Source organism: Grampus griseus (genome assembly GCF_964374135.1).
Source record: "Grampus griseus genome assembly, chromosome: 12".
NCBI classification, from domain to species: domain Eukaryota; kingdom Metazoa; phylum Chordata; class Mammalia; order Artiodactyla; family Delphinidae; genus Grampus; species Grampus griseus.
In genome coordinates, this window is record NC_139006.1 from 6,199,905 (window position 1) to 6,219,191 (window position 19,287).

At 45.2% G+C, this 19,287-nt stretch overlaps 1 protein-coding gene across 2 annotated transcripts in view; it reads right to left on the reverse strand.

Annotated features, from left to right (window-relative positions):
- Positions 1–3,449: 3,449 nt before the first annotated feature.
- The window catches only part of ATP6V0A2 (ATPase H+ transporting V0 subunit a2), a 36,374-nt gene continuing 20,536 nt past the window's right edge, over positions 3,450–19,287 (reverse strand). For both annotated transcript variants that reach the window (XM_082668158.1, XM_082668157.1), the window contains 13 exons: positions 18,872–18,965; positions 17,469–17,681; positions 15,295–15,445; positions 14,882–15,018; positions 14,194–14,381; positions 14,008–14,098; positions 12,859–12,977; positions 11,233–11,443; positions 10,508–10,627; positions 8,841–8,960; positions 6,949–7,066; positions 4,876–5,047; positions 3,450–4,224 (listed from right to left, as the gene is read on the reverse strand). In XM_082668158.1, the coding sequence (XP_082524284.1) occupies positions 4,125–4,224; positions 4,876–5,047; positions 6,949–7,066; positions 8,841–8,960; positions 10,508–10,627; positions 11,233–11,443; positions 12,859–12,977; positions 14,008–14,098; positions 14,194–14,381; positions 14,882–15,018; positions 15,295–15,445; positions 17,469–17,681; positions 18,872–18,965 (1,834 nt within the window). In that variant the 3' untranslated portion in view covers positions 3,450–4,124. The remainder of the gene's footprint in view (positions 4,225–4,875; positions 5,048–6,948; positions 7,067–8,840; positions 8,961–10,507; positions 10,628–11,232; positions 11,444–12,858; positions 12,978–14,007; positions 14,099–14,193; positions 14,382–14,881; positions 15,019–15,294; positions 15,446–17,468; positions 17,682–18,871; positions 18,966–19,287) is intronic.

Below are 19,287 nucleotides of genomic sequence, written 5' to 3' on the forward strand. Positions count from 1 at the left end.
CCGGGCAGGCGTCTGTGGTAACGGCGCCCCTAGCAACGGGCGCCCCGGCAACGGCCGCCGCGGGCACGGGGCCCCACGGTCCCCGGGCGCCCCTGCACCCGGGCCCCGCGCTCTCAGAGGCGCGAAGCGGGACTCGGGAGGGTGGCGCGGAGCCCCTCGGGAGGGGCCGTGGCGCCCCAGCCTGCGCACGGAGGAGGGTCGGGGCTCTTCCCCCGGTTGGGCGCCTCCTTCCTCCTGGGAGGACCGAGATGAGCTGGACGGCCGCACGCAAGCCCCGGGGACGGAAAGACGTGTAGGAAGGCAGCCGACTGCAGACCTGGAGGTGCGCCAGGATCCTTATAAGTGCTGCATGCGCAAGGCCTCCTGTGATTCTTAACCGCCACGGCGTCTGGGACTGTCCTGCCCGCTTTGTCGATAAGGAAACAGTGGCAAGATACGTGACAGACAAAGTCACGGTATCTCGGAGGTGGTAGAGGCAAAGTTGGACGCGAGGCAAAAGGACTATAGTCTGAGCCCTCGGGTCGCTATGGATCAAAGGGCGTCAGAAGAGCAAATACACAGCGAAGATTCCCAAGAAGGGGCAAGCTCCTTCCGGTGTACCAGGATCAGGGAAGGCGGAGCCCCAAGAAGGGACACTGGCTACAGAGTAGGAGAAGCCGAGCTCTTCAGCTCTGTAGCCAATCCAAAGCATAATAAAGCAAAACACCCACGTTTCAAAAATAGAGATAAATTTATTTTTCATTAATAAAGGGAAGTTCAATACTGATAGGAAGATGCAAATGTGTCCCTTCATATATCTGTGGTTCTTTAACTTGTTCAGTCGTTTTCCCTCACTGAGCCCCTAGAGATTATTGGGCTGACCCTAAGAACCTAGCCTTCTTATTGGATTTTCCCATCAAGGAACAGGTAGAATGTTCTAAGTATTTCTTAAAATTCTAAACCAAAGTTCAGCATCATTGGCCTGGCTGTTGGAAAATTACTACTCGGACCTGTCTTATTTTCATCAGCTCGAATAAGATTTCTTAATAACCTTGCTGGAGATATACCAGATGGCATGCAAGCAAACCTGGCTTTTAAATTTTTAATAAAGTTGTTTTTAAATGCAGACTGCAGAACAGTTGAAGTTATTTTTATTTCTGTTTTCCAAAATGAATCAGGCCCTAAAGTGTCTGAATTTTTAATTCGTAAACATAAGAGTTACCTATCCTATAGTCTACGCCTTATTAAACTGCTGAGAATAAAAATTCAGATCAGAATGTTGTTATAAAATACCCATTCCAGAAATAAGGACAGAGTGGCACTCAGTGAAAGGTGAGTCCCCTCAACGTCCTAGCCGCGATAAGCTGCCAGGCCACGGGCTCAGCGTGACCCCCATCAAACCCCCTTTGCACTCCTTAACTCAGCACAATCAATCACCACGAGGACCTCCTTCACCCTTGCAGGCCGAAAGCAAACTCTATTTTTCTGAAGAAATCCCTTGGATTTCTATTTTAGGATGCACACCTGAATGAAAACCGGAAGACGTGGCAGTCATGACTTTTCGCGTTAGGAAAATAAACAGGTTAACTTAGCATCATCCAGACAACTGAGCATTCTTCCCCTGGATGCTTGCTATCAAGGGCATGAAGTTATGTCTTAAAAACTGTACACATAATAGTTCTACCAAACAGCTTAACAAACAAAACAGAGCAACTGCTCTGGTAACATGACACTGGAACCAGCAGCTTTATATTAAGAAAGAAAATTTACCTTGGTGCCTAAAAGACACCATCAAACTGTAATTCTAGAGAGTTCTTTCACAAAAATTAGGACTGACAATCCGTCTTTTATACCATTATGTTCTACAGTACTACATAGGTTTCAGTTGAAAAGTGACTCTTCACCCTCTGTTCTATGCCCTGATAGAGGCGTTCACTGGAATTAAAAAGTGGCCCCCGTGACAACTGCCAATGGGGACAGAAAAGAATTCTAGCAGATGCTGTACGTCTCTTGTTTACTAGTCGGTTAACTAGTCAGTTTACTAGTCAGTTAAAATGGTGCGTTTCCTAAGGATGAATTAGTTACCATCTTGGAGTAAAATAATAAAAATAAGAACTTGTGAGGGACACATTTGAAACCTGGAAGGCATTATTCAGATTTCATATTCACCCAAAAGAAGTGTCCAAGTGCCTTTCTGAAGAAACTTAACGTTGACAGCAGTATCATTTTTTTTTTTGCGGTACGCGGGCCTCTCACTGTTGTGGCCTCTCCCGTTGCGGGGCACAGGCTCCGGACGCGCAGGCTCAGCGGCCATGGCTCACGGGCCCAGCCGCTCCGCGGCATGTGGGATCCTCCCGGACCGGGACACGAACCCGCGTCCCCTGCATCGGCAGGCGGACTCTCAACCACTGCGCCACCAGGGAAGCCCAGCAGTATCATTTTTAAGAGTTTCATCAGCATCATTTTATGTTTGATATTATGAGGGACAGCATCTCATATGAGAGGAGTAGCATGGAATCTTTACTACAATTTAAAAGGTTCAGGGCTTCCCTGGTCAGGCGCAGTGGTTGAGAGTCCACCTGCCGATGCAGGGGACGCGGGTTCGTGTCCTGGTCCGGGAGGATCCCACATGCCGCGGAGCGGCTGGGCCCGTGAGCCATGGCCGCTGAGCCTGCGCGTCCGGAGCCTGTGCTCCGCAACGGGAGAGGCCACAATAGTGAGAGGCCCGCGTACTGCAAAAAAAAAAAAAAAAAAAAAAAAAGGTCTAATGTCAGAGTCACAGTTATGTCATGATGTTCAATTCATGCCTCTCAGCAAATAGGCCTTGAAATTACCTGAAAAGATACGCTTAAATTCAGGGCTACCATGATCTTAACTTGTAATGAAAACACCAAACTCTCTACCACCAGCCAAGGTGAAGGAGACAAGCGGGCCTCTTCATGTGAGTTACTCAAAATGTTAAGAAAGCGAAAATACTGCAGGTTTCTTTTTGAAAATAATTATCTAAATTCAGTTACAGTAAAATATGAAAAACGAACATAATTTACAAGAATACAGGACAGATCAAAATGTTCAACAGGACTGACTCAAATGTCAAGTGAAAAGATGAATTTAATCTGAAGATTATATACATTAATGGCTTAGTAAGAATTGGTTTTCAACTGATCTAAATAGTTTTTAAAAGTTTAACTCTAAATGCCTTTATTAGACATTTATTTCGAATTAGTCTGAAACTGAATCATTATAATTATACTGTTCTCAAGGATAGGTGCACCCTCTTCATGGTAAAATACCTTAATTTATATTTTATTATAAAAATATACAAAATCCTACTTTTTACCTTTCCTTCACTCAGTATAAACCCCTTTTGGTTCAGGGACATCAGCCAAGCTGGTCACTACGTTCGAATCATATCCATATTACATCGTCTACAGTCACACTGGATTTTAAGGTTCAGTACACAGTTTATCTTCCCAAACATACAATTATCATAATTGGTTTTATGTAAGGATAACAAGAGTCTTTAAAAAAATATACAAGTGGGATAACCATTTGTTGTATGTTATTTTATCCCATTTTCTCCAATTATTATAACAAGACAAAATCGTAGAAACAATTCTACTTGCAATTCTAGATAGCATACGATAAAAAAAGTTTGCATACTTTTAACCAAGCAAAATAAATGTGAATCTTTTGATTAACCATCATTAAATTTTTTTAAAAACTACTTAACTTCAGCTGTTGGAAAATATTATCTGACAACTTCAGGTGACAGAATAACTCTAGTTTTTTTTTTTAAATAAGTTGAAAAGGAATCAAGTATTTAAGACCATTTTCAATTAGCCATTCAAAATTGGCTTCTCTCCCCCAAGACTGTATTTTTAAAAATAACTTTAACATAACTTTTGGCATTAACTTATATTTGCTCATCATAAAAACTGAAAGAAATTTATATATCTGAAATTGAGAAACTTTACAAAATTATTTAACATATGAGGAAGAGGTATATCTTACAGAATCATTTGGCTATCTCATAAGGCAGTTAATGAAGATGGAATTTTTCCTATCGTCAATTTAACATAAGGAAATTCTACAACATGATAATTCTCCTTAAATCTGAAAGCTTGTTGGATACGGCAACATGATCATGCCATGTCGTCACTAAACTTCGAAGAAAGTAATCTGAGTGAGAAAGGAACAAATTTGGTGCCTGCACCAACGTAGAATTTGTTCTGAAATTCTACCCTAAAAAAACAAAACAAAACAAAACAAAACCATGTATTAATGAAAGATTCTGAATAACACTTGCTACATTCCTTAAAACAACATTTATAAGTTAAAAAAGAAAAAAGTTCCTGTGCTTCTGAAGTTGCTTCATTCCATACATGCTCTTGGCACAAATACTTTTGCTTAGATAAAATACACACACACACACCGGCCCTTTGCTGGCTTTCTCATGAAGAAAACGCTGACACCTCACGTCACCTCCCACCCTATGGATATACACATGAGTATTAGGAACCTCTCTCTCCCCAGTAACTGGATACACAGACAAGTAATCTGATATACACTGTAAAACATTAAGAAATATGGTTTACAATAAGATAAAGCAACCTGTCAGACCCAAAGTGAACTGAAAGTGTGAAATACACAAAATTATTCAGCAAGCGTAAACTTGCTTTTATGTGTCGGCGACAAAAGCTCAGAAACAAAATACAATTTTAACTCAGGGGATCAGAATACATATCCCAATTCCGGGAAGGGGAGAAGTAGCCTAAATAATATATGTATACGTATACATATCACTGGAACTGTTACACATATATGTACGTACTGGGGGAGTAGGGTGTTAGATTTTTGTTAAGTAACAGTTCCAAAGCTAAATTCCAAACTCACCAGTGGAGGCGGATGGCGTGAAGAAATGCAGAAAGCCCTTCCATGATCAAAAGGATGAAAATGGTCAAAACCGCAAAGAGAGCGATGACTGGGAGAAGCAGCAAGACCCCGTAGGTCGTGTCTACGCGGAGGCCGACCCGCATCAGCATGGCCCACAGCACGTCAGACAGCTCTGCAAGGCAAGCATTTTGCAAAGTTAACTTCTGTTCACCTTCAGTGAGTCACTTCAATTAGCTAGTTAGACTGGGTTTCCTTCTGAAACAATTTTGAATTGTTATCCCTAAAATAAATACACACCCATATAAGACAAACGTAATCGGCTTCCCACGTAAAAGTTAACCAGCAACTTGATCATCTCAAACACGGAGGAAGACTTGACATTCCAGAGAAATCAGAGCCCTGCCTGCCTGCCAATGAGAGATCCTGACCCAAATAGGGGTCCGGCTGGCTCTGTCCCAACGCAGCACTGGGCCAGGCAGCGGGAAGCTGGGCATCAGTCCTGACTCGGCTACTGACTGACCAGGTGGGTGACCGTGCGCCAGCACCAACCCTCACTGGGCTTCAGTCTCCTCCTCTGTAATATGAAGATGATGGACCCCCTCCCGCCAGCAAGTTCTAGACTTGCGGCTATGCTTACAAAAATATCAATGTAACAACAACAACAAAAACCTCTATCATCTGGTAGTTTTCCCAAGTACAGTCTTTGCACAGTAATGCAGGAGCAGAGCAATGACCGTCCAAAGCATCCTTAATGGTCAACGGGAAAAATTACAATTGTTCTAGGACCTTTCAAAATTTTTGTCAAAACATTAAAAACTCTCTTACTGTTGGTTATAAATGCACAGAGAAATGAAAAACAAGAGTAAATCTATTCTTAAAACATTAGCAACATTGAGCATTCAATTGCTGGGGGGTTTTGGTGAGAACTTATCAAGGGTGCTTTGAACAGCCTTCTTCTCATGTGACTTGGGCTTGGCTGGGCACCTTGACACGGAGTGAGCATCTTCTCTAATGCTTGGCATCCTACTTGGCTGTCCGACTCTTTTCTGAGTTTGGATCAGCTTCTAACACAGCATGCTTTGCACCTTCAATGTCCTGAAATACCTCCTAGAGTTCCTGTGGCACCACTTCTGGGACACCTGCATCTTCTTTCTGTACATCACCAAGTTCCTCTGGCTGCAGATTTCGCCTCTCGAACGGCACCAGTGTCACCACTCCCGTGTCAGCTCTTTCTCCCTAAACTCCAGTTACATTCCATCTGCATTTCACTTCCAGCATATCACTGTTTGTTCCTCTGCTGCACTTCTTCATCTCTGTTGGCCAATTCCCTCTGTTCAGCAATCCGCTTTTAAATGCCATGTGGGTTTACCACCGGCCCACAAGGAGCCAGCACCACCATGCGCCTTGCTATCTGCGCATGAACTGAGCAGCAGGTGCACAGGGTCCAACCACAACAGACTCCGAGAGAAGTGATGCAGCTGGTCTCTGATCGTGATGCGCGTCTGTGCTATTTACATAGTGGCTTGCGGGCTGAAGGGCCAGCAGTGAAGCCTGCACTTTGCACCCATACACACAATTTTTACTGTAGTAACTGAAATTTCAACCATGTTCTTGGGGGACTGCTGAGACTTAACTAAACGCAGGTAACTGAAATCCACGCATCAAAACTATTAATCAGCATTGTTTTAGAACTTGCTTGACATAACTAGACATTCACACTTGGTAAGGCAGCACTGAATACAATAATAGTAATAACAAAAACAATAATGGTCAGAGCAGAGGGAGCGAAATGCCTACGCCAGACGTTCCCAAGCCTTCTCGGTCCTTGAAGCCCTCGTGTGTCCCAGTGATTTTTTTCACAGCACCCTGAGGCCAAAAGAAATACCCAGGAGACCAGTGCAGTAAGTAGTCAAGTCCAAACAACTTAACAGTCCCTGTTCACATAGTATCTGAAAAACAGTGCCCTTTCCATCAAAATTTTTCAATGTCCCATGGTGCCCCCATGACTTAACCGAGGCGCTGCGGGGCGTCTCGACACAGAGTTCGGGAGCTACAGGTCTAAGCAAAACTTACGTGCGTGAGCCAAACTGAGTGCCCAGAGCCTCAGGTACGAAGCGGTGTTGGAGATGCATCCCAGACAGTACTCGATGGAATGAATTACTTGGGTCATTAATATTTCTCCAAAATTAAACTGAGAGAGATGACACAACATGTGTTAGACTCCACCCGTGACATGCTTACTTCCACAAGCTACAAGTCTGCTCCACTTTCAGGATTACAGTGAAAGGACTGGCTTCTGGAATACTGGTGAGGATGTGCTGGCGTGTGAGGAACAGAGCTCTGCTCACAACTCTGCCACTAACCAGTTCCCCGACCCACAGAGCTCCCGCCCCCTTGTCCCCAGGCCGCGGTCCTGCACGTAAGGCGAGGGTGGCTGGACCAGAACTGTGATGGCACAATGCCCACGGCCCTCAGGCAGCCCAACGAGGTTCTTGAGGTACTCTTAGTCATTACAAAACGTGTAATGAGAAACAGACATCTACCAACCACAAGATTAGGAGACTGTGAACACGTGTGTGTGTTTAATAGATAAGAGCATCTTAATACAAGTCTGACAAGGGGAGATTATAAAAGAGTCCCTGATAGAGAAAACGCTGCAGAACACTGGGCAAGATGGCTCCCACATTCTTTCCAGCTCCGCTTTTTGTTTCTTTATGATCTTAAAAACTTAATTATTAATTGTCCCAAATTAAAACACTAAATTACATAATAATTACAAAAGGTTGACTAAGAAATTCTGTTTCGTCCTCATCGGACAGCCAAAAAAGTTTCCAAGAAAATAAAGCAGACCACAGTAACAGACGTGCTCTGTTCTGTCTGCCAGGACTGTGCTTCCCTTCTCTGGGAGGAACTGTTTCTTCTGCCATCTAACCCTGTATCGCACAGTTGTTATGGGCTGAATTGTGTTCCCCCCAAAATTTGTCTGTTGAAGCCCTAATCCCCAATGTGACTGTGTTTGGATATGGGGCCTTTAAGGAGGTAAGTAAGGTTAAATGAAGTCATAAGGGTGGGGCCTGACCCAATAGGACTGGTGTCCTTATAAGAAGAGGAAGAGACACCAAAGAGGCACGCACAGTGAAAAGGCCATGTGGGGACACAGCGATAAAGTGGCTGTCCACAAGCTTGGGAGAGAGGCCCCAGGAGAAACCAACCTGGCCAACATCTTGACCTTGGACTTCCAGCCTCCAGAACCGTGGGAAATACATTTCTGTAACCGAAGCCCCCGAGTGTGTGGTTGTGGCAGCCCATGCAGACTACTGCAGCAGTCACTGGTCTAGGGATGGCAAGTGACCCCGGCCAGGCCAATCACAGCACTTCCCTGGGATTTTTCCTCATGGTAACAAGCAGGGAAGTGCACTTTTCTCTGATTGAAGAAAATAAGCCCAGTGCTCACCGTGGCCACGGTTCCAACACCAAGGGGCCAACTGGCTTCAGAATATGAGGCAAACTTGCGAAGAAAAACTAACTCAGACTAGCTGGGACTGGAAATCCAAAGGCCCACCCTCCTGAGGCCCACTCTGCCCCATCCTGATGTGGGCCAGCAGATTCCCCTTGAAGCCAGTGTGAACAGGGTCTCTTTCTTACAACTATGGGCAAGTTCTAATGAAGACGAGAGTCTTCTCAAAGCAATGTTCATGGCACCTTAAGTCACTCAGCATCACAACTTGTAATGTTAACACTATAAATCCCACTGTAAGACTGAAACTCACAAAATGTTAACCCAGAATCATTATATTATGATGACAATTGTATGACCAGAACAGCATGTGGAAAGCTTGGAGTAACGGTTGTTTTGCTTTCAATTTTGTTTTCTAAGATGATTCTTATCACTCTCATAATGACGATCATCTCTGTGCAAGCCTGGCTCCTTACCTAACATCACCAACAGTAACTGAAAAGGTTACCTCTTCACACGTCACTTCTCTACAACCATCTTCCATTTGGTTGTTTCCCTCTTCTAGGTCTTGGCTTCCCAGCAAAGAAACTTCTTCCTCGCTATCTTTCCTTACAAGTGTGTAACCACTCTAAAAAGACAACCCAAAGAATACAGAGTCAGTGCCTTTAAAATCACAAGGTTGTGGGTCTTCCCTGGTGGCGCAGTGGTTGGGAGTCCACCTGCCGATGCAGGGGATGCGGGTTCGCGCCCTGGTCCGGGAAGATCCCACATGCCACGGAGCGGCTGGGCCCGTGAGCCATGGCCGCTGAGCCTGCGCGTCCAGAGGCTGTGCTCTGCAATGGGAGAGGCCACAACAGTGAGAGGCCTGCGTACCGCAAAAAAAATCACAAGGTTGTGACAAAATCAAAGTTAGCACCCCTTCGATTCTTTTAAAAATTCAGCTCTTTAGGAATAAAAAAAAAAAAAAGTCCTTTGAAAGAAAATAAGCATATCATACCCACTAGGATGGCTATTGTAAACAAACCAAAAAAAAGAAAATAAATAAGTGTTGATTAGGGTATGGAGGAACTGGAACTCTTGTGCATTGCTGGTGGGAACATAAAATGGCGCAGCCACTGTGGAACGTTTGGTGGTTCCCAAAAAATTAAACAAAGAATTACCATTTCTAGGTATATACCCAAAAGAACTGAAAGCAAGGACTCCAAGAGATATTTATACACCCATGTTCTTAGGAGCATTATTCACAGTACCTGAAAGGTGAAAACAACCCAAGTGCCCATTCATGGATGAACTGATAAGCAAAATGTGGTCTATCCATATAATGGAATATTACTCAGCCTTAAAAAGGAAGGAAATTCTGACACAAGCTACAACATGGAGGAATCTTGAGGACATTAGGTTAAGTGAAATCAGCCAGTCATAAAAGCAGAAACACTATATGATTCCACTTATATAAGGTACCTAAAGTAGTCAACTTCATAGAGACAGAAAGTAGAAGGGTGGGTGCCAGGGGCTGGGTCGAGGGGAAATGGGGAGTTAATATTAATGAGTAAAGAGTCTCAGCTCAGGAAGACGAAAAAGTTCTGGAGATGGATGGTGGGGATGGCTGCACAATGTGAACGCACGTAATGCCACTGAACGTGCACCTAAAAACAGTTAAGATGGAAAATTTATGCCATGTATATTTTACCACAATTTATAAAAAATAAAATAAAATGAGAAACTAGACACACAAGAAAACAGTCTGGAAAGAAACTCAACAAATGGTTAACACTGGTTATAACTGAGTAGGAGAAATAGTAGGCATTGTTTTCTATATTTTCCACATTTCCTTTAGTTACGTTATTTAAATTAAACAAAAAAACCTTGAAAAATCAAGAGGCAAGAATAAGGAACAAAAATGCTTTATGACAAGCAGTACTGAGGGATTCAGTTCCATCTACTGATAGGTTTGTGGTTCATTACCAGAGGACCTGTCTCCCATGCCCCGACACGGCAGGCTCTTTGCACCACGCTTCTGCAGAACAGGCAACGCGAAAGTTCTCGATAAAGGAAGCTTTGGCTTTTAAATCAGAGTCTGGGACCCCATGGAAGGCGTTTTCTTTACAAAACCTTTCACAACTAAAAACAGACTTTGCTCACCATTTACAAACATGCAGCCAAACCCACACTTACCCTGCTGACCCCAAAGCAACTGCGCCCACGGTGAAGCCACAACAAGAAGAGTGGCTTTCCCAAGAAGAGCACAGGGACAGACAACGCTGTGATGACCAGAAGCAGCCTCTGGACGTGCTCCTGTTGGTGCAAAAGGGGAGGAAGCTGGTTAAAACGTGAAGATGTGCTAACAATGTCACTGGTGCACTTAAACTAGTGGAAACCAAGTAAAATGTCACTTTATTAACAAGGAACATAAAGTAAATGCAAGCTAAATTACATTTGCCAGGGTGTCTTTTCCTTTCGTTTCCTAAACTCACAGCTGACGTGCATGGCATCACACAAATGCACAGTTATAGAAAAGCCATTTTTGGAGAGGGCCAGCGTGCCGTGGTCCAAGTGCCAGTTCTCTGAGGACCTGGCTTAGTCAGAGTTGATTTTAAAGAAACTGGAAAAATGGATGGATGGACAGCCCTCAGGAACCCTCCAGTAATACATTCTCTTCCCACCAGTTTTCACGGCTACTGAGGGGCAGCGAGTTTGGAATACACAGTCTGACCAGGGCCCCCGAGACAGCTCTCAGAGCAGGATGGAACCCTCTTGTGATAACACACAGAGGAGCAGAAAGCCCCTCTGTGCCCGGGAGGCCTGTGGAAAGCACCTTTAATCATTCTACTGATGAAAACAAAAAGGCTATCAGGAGGACTTCCTTTGAGTTCTTCACAGTGGAAGACACAACTGCTTACCTGCCCTGGGTAAAGACCACCTGTGTCACTAGCCGGGAATAAAAACATATTAATAAATTCAATCAGAATGCTAGGAGCGACTCTGGAGGTTTCTGCTGAATAAACCAGCCACTTATAGAAAATCATAAAGACAAGGTAGCCAAAGATGCAGAGCATGAAGAGAAGTTCCGGGATGGAAACCAGGTAAATGTTGAACTTCTTCCTGAAATGTCTAGGGAAAAAAAAAAAAAGGAATCGATCAACCCATGAACAACATTGGACTAAGAGAAAAAGGAAAGAGTAAATTAATCTTAAATTCTCTGTGACAAAGTCTATCTCAGCATAACGTCATCTGTCTTACGATTCAGATGTAACCACGAAGAAAAGACATGTGAAGACAGTAGAGATGACTAGTGTTTCACTGTCAGATCCAGCTAGAGAAAAAAGACATAATCTCTTTCCCCTAATATACCAGCTCTGAGAAACAAACAAAAGTTTTCTAATTTAGAAAATGAAAAAAAGATATGACAAAAATCACCTCTGGAAATAAATATGAATGTACATGTTGCATGCCTCCCTCACTTGAAAGTAAACTCCATAAGGGCAAAAACTTTTTTCTGTCCTCCTCACTGTTCAATCCCTGGTGCCTAGAATAGTGCCAGGCACCTTCTATGTGCTCAACAAATATTTGCTGAATCAATGAAGCTGCCAAAAACCTTATCATCAAAACAGAATTGGGGCCCCCTGGTGGCGCAGTGGTTAAGAATCTGCCTGCCAATTCAGGCGACACGGGTTCAAACCCTTGTCTGGGAGGATCCCACAGGCCACGGAGCAGCTAAGCCCATGCACCACAACTACTGAGCCTGTGCTCTAGAGCCCACAAGCCACAACTACTGAGCCTACATACCACAACTACTGAAGCCCATGTGCCTAGAGCCTGTGCTCTGCAACAAGAGAAGCCACCACAATGAGAAGCCCGCGCACCACAACGAAGAGTAGCCCCCACTCGCCACAACTAGAGAAAGCCCGCATGCAGCAACGAAGACCCAATGCAGTCAAAAATAAATAAATAAATTTAAAAAAAAAACCAAAAAACAGAATCATAGGACTTCTCTGGTGGCTCAGTGGTTAAGAATCCACCTGCCAATGCAGGGGACACGGCTTCAAGCCCTGGTCCGGGAAGATCTCACATGCCACGGAGCAACTAAACCCGTGCACCACAACTACTGAGCCTGTGCTCTAGAGCCCAAGTCACAACTACTAAGCCCATGCGCCGCAACTACTGAAGCCCGCGTGCTCTAGGGCCCACAAGCCACAACCACTAAGCCCGCGTGCTGCAACTACTGAAGCCCGCATCGCCTAGAGCCCACGCTGCGCAACGAGAGAAGCCACTACAATGAGAAGCCAGCACACCGCAACGAAGAGTAGCCCCCGCTCGCCGCAACTAGAGAGAGCCCGCGTACAGCAGCAAAGACCCAACGCAGCCAAAAATGTTTAAAAATAAATAAAAAACAGAATCATATTAATACAACAAACCACTATGCTGGCTGCCTTTAAGATCATTGTAGTCTACCATCAAGAAGCAAAGTTTAAGAAATAACAAAAACTTGGCTTATAAATACCGGTTAAAAAATAATCTGTACTTACAAGTGGTTAAATATTCCCAGAATGACTCCAAAAGTCATGTGAGTAATTCCTAAAATCACAGACATTTTCATTTTGAAAGAGTTCAGAAAAGTGAGACGATTTGTGGCCAAGTTCCAAATCTAAAGACAAAACAAAACCAAAAAAGAAAACTTTAACTTCCTTCAACTGCCTTAGGCGAAAAGTGCTGTTCCTTAAGGAGACTGTTGTCAGGTTTTTTCAAGTTTCCAATTATATTGACAACATTAAATTACACCAATTATGTTTAGAGATGAGAATGCACATTCAGGAGAGAACTACCTTGGAGAGCTCAGATTAGGGAATGCTAGACTTTTGTCACAGAGTTTTTTTCACTACTGTATCGCATCACTCCAAACCAATTTCGAGGTAGTTTCTAAGCTTTTCTTTTAAGGCTGAGATTCCCCGTAAAGACCCCTGGGTCTAGGGAAATGCTGCCTGGGCCTCATAAGCAGCAGCCTGCTGAGCCGTGTTGGGGGCAGGACAGGGGCAGCCCCGGCCCTGGAGCCACGGCTTCACTTTCCTTCTCCCCACACTTTTTCCCTTTCAAACAACCACCTCAATAAGCACCATGATAAGCCTAAGCTCCCTTTCCACTCTAAAATTCCATACTATTTCTTTCTACATCAAAGGGTAAAAAAACAATTCACTTGTACAAAGAAGACATCGAAGAAACAGTGCACATTACATGGCTCCGGAAGTGCCGCTTCTCACTAGAGTAAAACAGGTCAGGAAGTAGGACAGACCGTAGCCCCAGCTCCCTGTGGTCTTGTATTCGGGCACTGACCGTCAGCTTCTTCTGTACAGCAGCCTGACTCAGAACACACAGTGAGCCTCTGGCGTCCAGGCAGAAACCCCCAGAGTACCACTCCCTCGCGTACCACCACCTGAACCGTGCTGAACAGTCTGAGAAACCTCTGTGACAGTTAAAGCGAGGTGGCACTGGGAATTCCCTGGAGGTCCAGTGGTTAGGACTCCGTGCTTCCACTGCTGAGGGCGCAGGTTCGATCCCTGGTCAGGAAACTAAGATCCCACAAGCCACGCGGCATGGCCAAAAATTTTTTTAAATTTTAATTAAAAAATTAGGTGGCAGCACCAAGGAACCTGAGATAATGGGGGGGGGGGGACACTCACGGGATCAATGCCAAGAGGATAAGGGCCTCGGAACACTCCGGGAACACTGGGATCCAACTGCAAAACCCTGTTGTGCCTGATGACGCTGTCACTGTAACAAAAAGCAGGGTGAGGGCCTCCTGCGGAGGGGGAAGGAGACTCGGAGAAACTCCCCTCCACCTGAGACACTGGCAGCAGGACACTCACTTCCAGAGCATCATCTTCCTCTGCTCCGCTGGGCTGTGACCGGAGCTGTACATGGCAGACACGTTCCACCCGGAGCCGAAGAGGTTGAGCGACTTGGAGAAGCAGTCGTTGTAGATGAGGCCCGTGTACACTGAGAACAGCCCCATCAGCAGGAGGATGTAGCGGCCGTTGAAAAACATCCGCACGATCTGTGGGGAGCGAAGCGGGGCCACCGGGAGAACGAGCCGGCGTGACCGACTGGGTTTGGGCACTTTCTTAACCGCTCCTCTCAGGGCTGCTCAAAAGCAAGCTCACGGCACAGACGCCCCCATCACACAAGGGTGAAGGCCCACCCGCCCCCGCAACCATGTCTCAGGTGGGTTACGGTTATCGCCCAAAACTGAACAGTTTTTTTTTTTTGTGGTACGCGGGCCTCTCACTGTTGTGGCCTCTCTCGTTGTGGAGCACAGGCTCCGGACGCGCAGGCTCAGCGGCCATGGCTCACGGGCCCCGCCGCTCCATGGTATGTGGGATCTTCCCGGACCAGGTCACGAACTCGCGTCCCCTGCATCGGCAGGCGGACCCCCAACCACTGCGCCACCAGGGAAGCCCCTGAACATCTTTAAACGTCTCTTTTTATAGTTAAACAGAAGAGAATCACTACTAATGCTGCCCAAACAGATATGAGCCCGAGTGTTTATGTTTTTACCTCTTGTGACTGACTTAGTCTGGGATGATCTTCATTTAACACCAACAGGAGGGCAAATAAGAACATCACAAAGCCATGTCCAAGGTCTCCAAACATCACGGCAAATAAAAAGGGGAAAGTGATGATGGTAAAGAGAGCTGCAGGAAAAGCAAGCGATTTCTGATTCGCAGCAAAGGCAGAAAATTCTAGTTAACTCAAACATGACCACATACTGTATAATGATCTTGACTTTCTCCCAAATTCTCAGGAGAGAACCGACAGGTTAAAATTAACATTTTATACTAAATAAGATAACAAAACAGTAACAGTGGGCCTATTTTTCCAAATATCTATTATATTCTTATAGGGAAAAAAAGCAGCAGTGATGTATAAAATGTATAAGACACAAAGACTGGCAAATTCAGGCTTCCAACCTGGGTTCACTTCTCGGTAGCTCCCAACCCCGTAGGCATCCACGATGTTCTGAAACCCCTCGGTGAACTTGTTGGTGCGGATGAGAGTCGGGGGTGTTTCTTTTGTTGGGATTGTGTTCATGAATGAGGGGATCGAAGCACCGCTCTGTCTCTTTCACGTGAAAAAAAAGAGACAGAGGAAGAAAAAATTACCACCCAAGAGCTCTTTCAACAAATCTTCATTGGCTGCCATGGAAAGGCCCTGAGCACGTGGGGAACCACCCCGCTGGAGGTTCAAGTACAGCAGAAGTGACAGGAGGGACTGAGGAAGGCTCCTGGGGGACGTGGTCTTGGAGAAGGAAGAACCTAGCAAGGCTGAGTGGTGGGAAGCAGGCAGGGACAGGTATGCCAAGAAAAAAACAAAATTTTGCCGTACTGACATTTTGGTTTATTCTTGCCTGTTTTTCAGTTTTATGAGGTAATACTGTAGCTGTCTCTAAATTCCTCTTGAACATTTTTAAGAGCTAAACCAGTAAATTCCAGTTGTATGTTGGTGATTCTGGGACTACTTATATATACTCACACACACAACAAGAGTATTAGTCATGTCCCTCAAAACGGTTGTTACCTCAATAAATAAGAATCATCTAGAGCTTTAAAATATATAAATAAAATAGATGTCCCATACGCCAAAATAACTAATTCATGTATTTCCTTCTTCTCAGCACTGCGTGTTTTACGTTTGTGCCGTAACAGAATTATGTAATGAGACAAAGCAATTAACCAAAATCTCCTATGAAAACTTGTTTCCTTAACTGCCACTTGAAGTTTGTAAACCTGCTATTTCCAGTAAAGAACTAAGTTTTTTTTGTTTGTTTTTTTATCTTATATTGGAGTAAAGTTGATTTACAATGTTGTGTTAGTTTCAGGTATACAGCAAAGTGATTCACTTATACACATACATCTACTTTTTTCAGATTCTTTTCCCATAGAGGTTATTACATAGTATTAGGTAGAGTTCCCTGTGCTATACAGTAGGTCCTTGTTGGTTGTCTATTTTATATATAGTAGTGTGTATATGTCAGTCCCAACCTCCTAATTTATCTCTCCAAGAACTAAGTTTTGATACAGAAAAAAACCCTCACAGGAACGTGGGAGACTTGACCCCATAGCCCAGGAGTGGAAAGAAGCTATTATTCAAAGTTCAGAGGCTGTAAGAGCAGAGGTGGATGGGTTCAACTATATTTAACAAAAAACTTCTGCACGACCAAAGCAAACAAACAGAAACACCAAAAGACAAGGGACAAATTGGGGAGAATATCTGTTCTCGTATCACAGACAACGAGCCAAGGAAATTAATAAGAAAAAGACCAACAACCCAGTAGAAAACGGGCAAAGCACATGAACACAGCATTCACCAAAAAAGTGAAAGTTCAAAGGCTCTTCTTAAACATACAAAAGGATATTCAACCTCACTCAAAATAAGAGAAATGCAACAACTGGCAATATTTGCCAAAACTGATCCAGCAATTCCATGCTGGGAATTTACCCGGAGATGGGTTTGTGCGTGTCTGAACCGTCAAAGGTCAAGTGCTAGTCACTGCACTGGTATTCATAAAGTTAGAAACCACCTAAATGACCAGGGAACTGGTTCAATAAGCCACGGTACATCCATTCAGCAGGATATTAAATAGCTATTAAAAAAAAACAGAGAAGTTTTCTTATGAGAAAAGAACAGTATGAATAGCACACAATCTTTTGTGAAGGAAGGGAATTCTCTCCCTTTATATATTCCTATCTGCTTATCTATGATTAAGAAACTCAAAGACGTAAGAGAAGTAAAACAAGGGTTGTCCTTGAGCAGAGGAACTGGACATATGAGGCTCTGGATAGGAGGAAGCCACTTCACTGGGTCTTTTATATTTTTTAATTTTTTTTTTTGACTTTTAAACCATGAGACTGAATTCCTTACTCTAAAGAGCAAATTAAAAATGCCTGTGCAAATCGCTTTGCTGCACACCTGAAACAACTGTAAATCAACCATACATCAATTTAAAAAAAAATGCACGTGCACACAGAGCCTCGAGGGACCAACTCTCCATAGTTTCAGTTCAAAAGAGTCAACACGGTGTCCTCTCCTCCTCTATCTTATTTCCTGCGGGGAAGGGCTGGCAGGGAGGGAAGGGCCGCCTCACCGAGCCCTCCTCCAGAGCAAGGCGCAGCTCGTGCAGGTCGGCCTCGGGACACCAGACCTCGGCGATGAGGCACTTGTTGGTCACGTCAAAGCTGCACATGTTCAGCATATGGTAAATGGCTTTCATCTTCTTCACCTGGATGACGCGGCTGTAGACTGACTCGGCAGCTTTACAGAGCACTTGCCTTAAGTAATCCTCGGTTTTGTGAAGCACCTGGGTGAGGACAAACATGGACTTTCAGCAGAGTGTCCACTGGGCACCTGACCTCCTCTGAGGGACTTTCTCCTCAGTGATGGGTGGGGGGGCGAATTCCAGGCACCTGACTCTCTGGGGACAGTTAAGGAAGTTCAGTCCTTCTCCTCCAGGCCCTGGAGCTGCCTTTCCAGAAGGGACCCCAGGGCACAGGAAATGGTTAGAAGTCGTGGTCCCTGTGGCGGCATGATGGCCCGGCTGGGTCCAGAGAGCTGGGGGCCTGGTTCTTACCCACTCTCAGCCTCGGCCCAGCTCCCTGTCAAAACCCGTGAGCCACCAACTCCCATCCCATCCCATCCTGCCAAGAAATCCCCTTTCACTCAAGTGGGTCAGAGTCCGCTTCTTGTTACCAAGAGCCCTCGCTGACCTAAGCAGAAATGGGAATTGAAATAGTGCAGGTAAAATTACAGCCAGCACTGTAAATGGGGCTCGCTTGTCCTCTCTCATCAAGAATTACACTCCGGGGCTTCCCTGGTGGCGCAGTGGCTGGGAGTCCGCCTGCCGATGCAGGGGACGCGGGTTCGTGCCCCAGTCCGGGAAGATTCCACATGCCACAGAGCGGCTGGGCCCGTGAGCCATGGCCACTGAGCCTGCGCGTCCGGAGCCTGTGCTCCGCAACGGAAGAGGCCACAACAGTGAAAGGCCCACGTACCGCAAAAAAAAAAAAAAAAGAATTACACTGACAGATCAAAGATGACCAGACTAGGGCTTCCCCGGTGGCGCAGTGGTTGAGAGTCTGCCTGCCGATGCAGGGGACACGGGTTCGTGCCCCGGTCCGGGAGGATCCCACATGCCGCGGAGCGGCTGGGCCCGTGAGCCATGGCCACTGAGCCTGCGCGTCTGGAGCCTGCGCGTCTGGAGCCTGTGCTCCGCAACGGGAGAGGCCACAACAGTGAGAGGCCCGCGTTCCGCAAAAAAAAAAAAAAAAAGATGACCAGACTATTCTTTAAAGCCCCATCGTTTAGAAACCATCTAGGTCTCTAACAGCTAAAATAAAACTCCCACGAAGAGGAGGGAGGTGCCATTCCAAACTCCCTAAAACACCTTGATTTGTCCACAACCAAAATTTTCCACATTAAAAAAGAAAGTAAATGGATTTGTAAATGTTTTGCAAACCCTCGGATAAGGAGGCAAGTTTCTGGTTCACTCACAGTATACAGGTCTTGAATCCGGGTGTTCAGGCCCTCCTGAATCTCTCTCCGCTCCTCGGCGGTATTCGGGTAGGGGTAAACGTGGCAATGGTAACTAGAAGACAGGATTCAACACAGTGCCGCGGCTGTCAGAACTGCAAGAAGCTAGGTCAAAAACTGGAGCTAAATTCAGTCTACCGCCTGGGCGCATTTGCTCCCAAACCAGAATACAAGCAGCCCTCTGGGACAAAAAGGTGCAGACACAGGCACCCAGCCACGGTAAGGCCTTGCACACGGACGCTCAACAAATTTTCTACGGAATTCCATAGATTTAGTGAACTCTGTCGTGGCTCCACATTCCATTCCTACCCTCGATGATTCCCAAAAGCTCATTCCCAATTCCAACTTCCTGAAATTCACCACCACCCTTGAGCTGG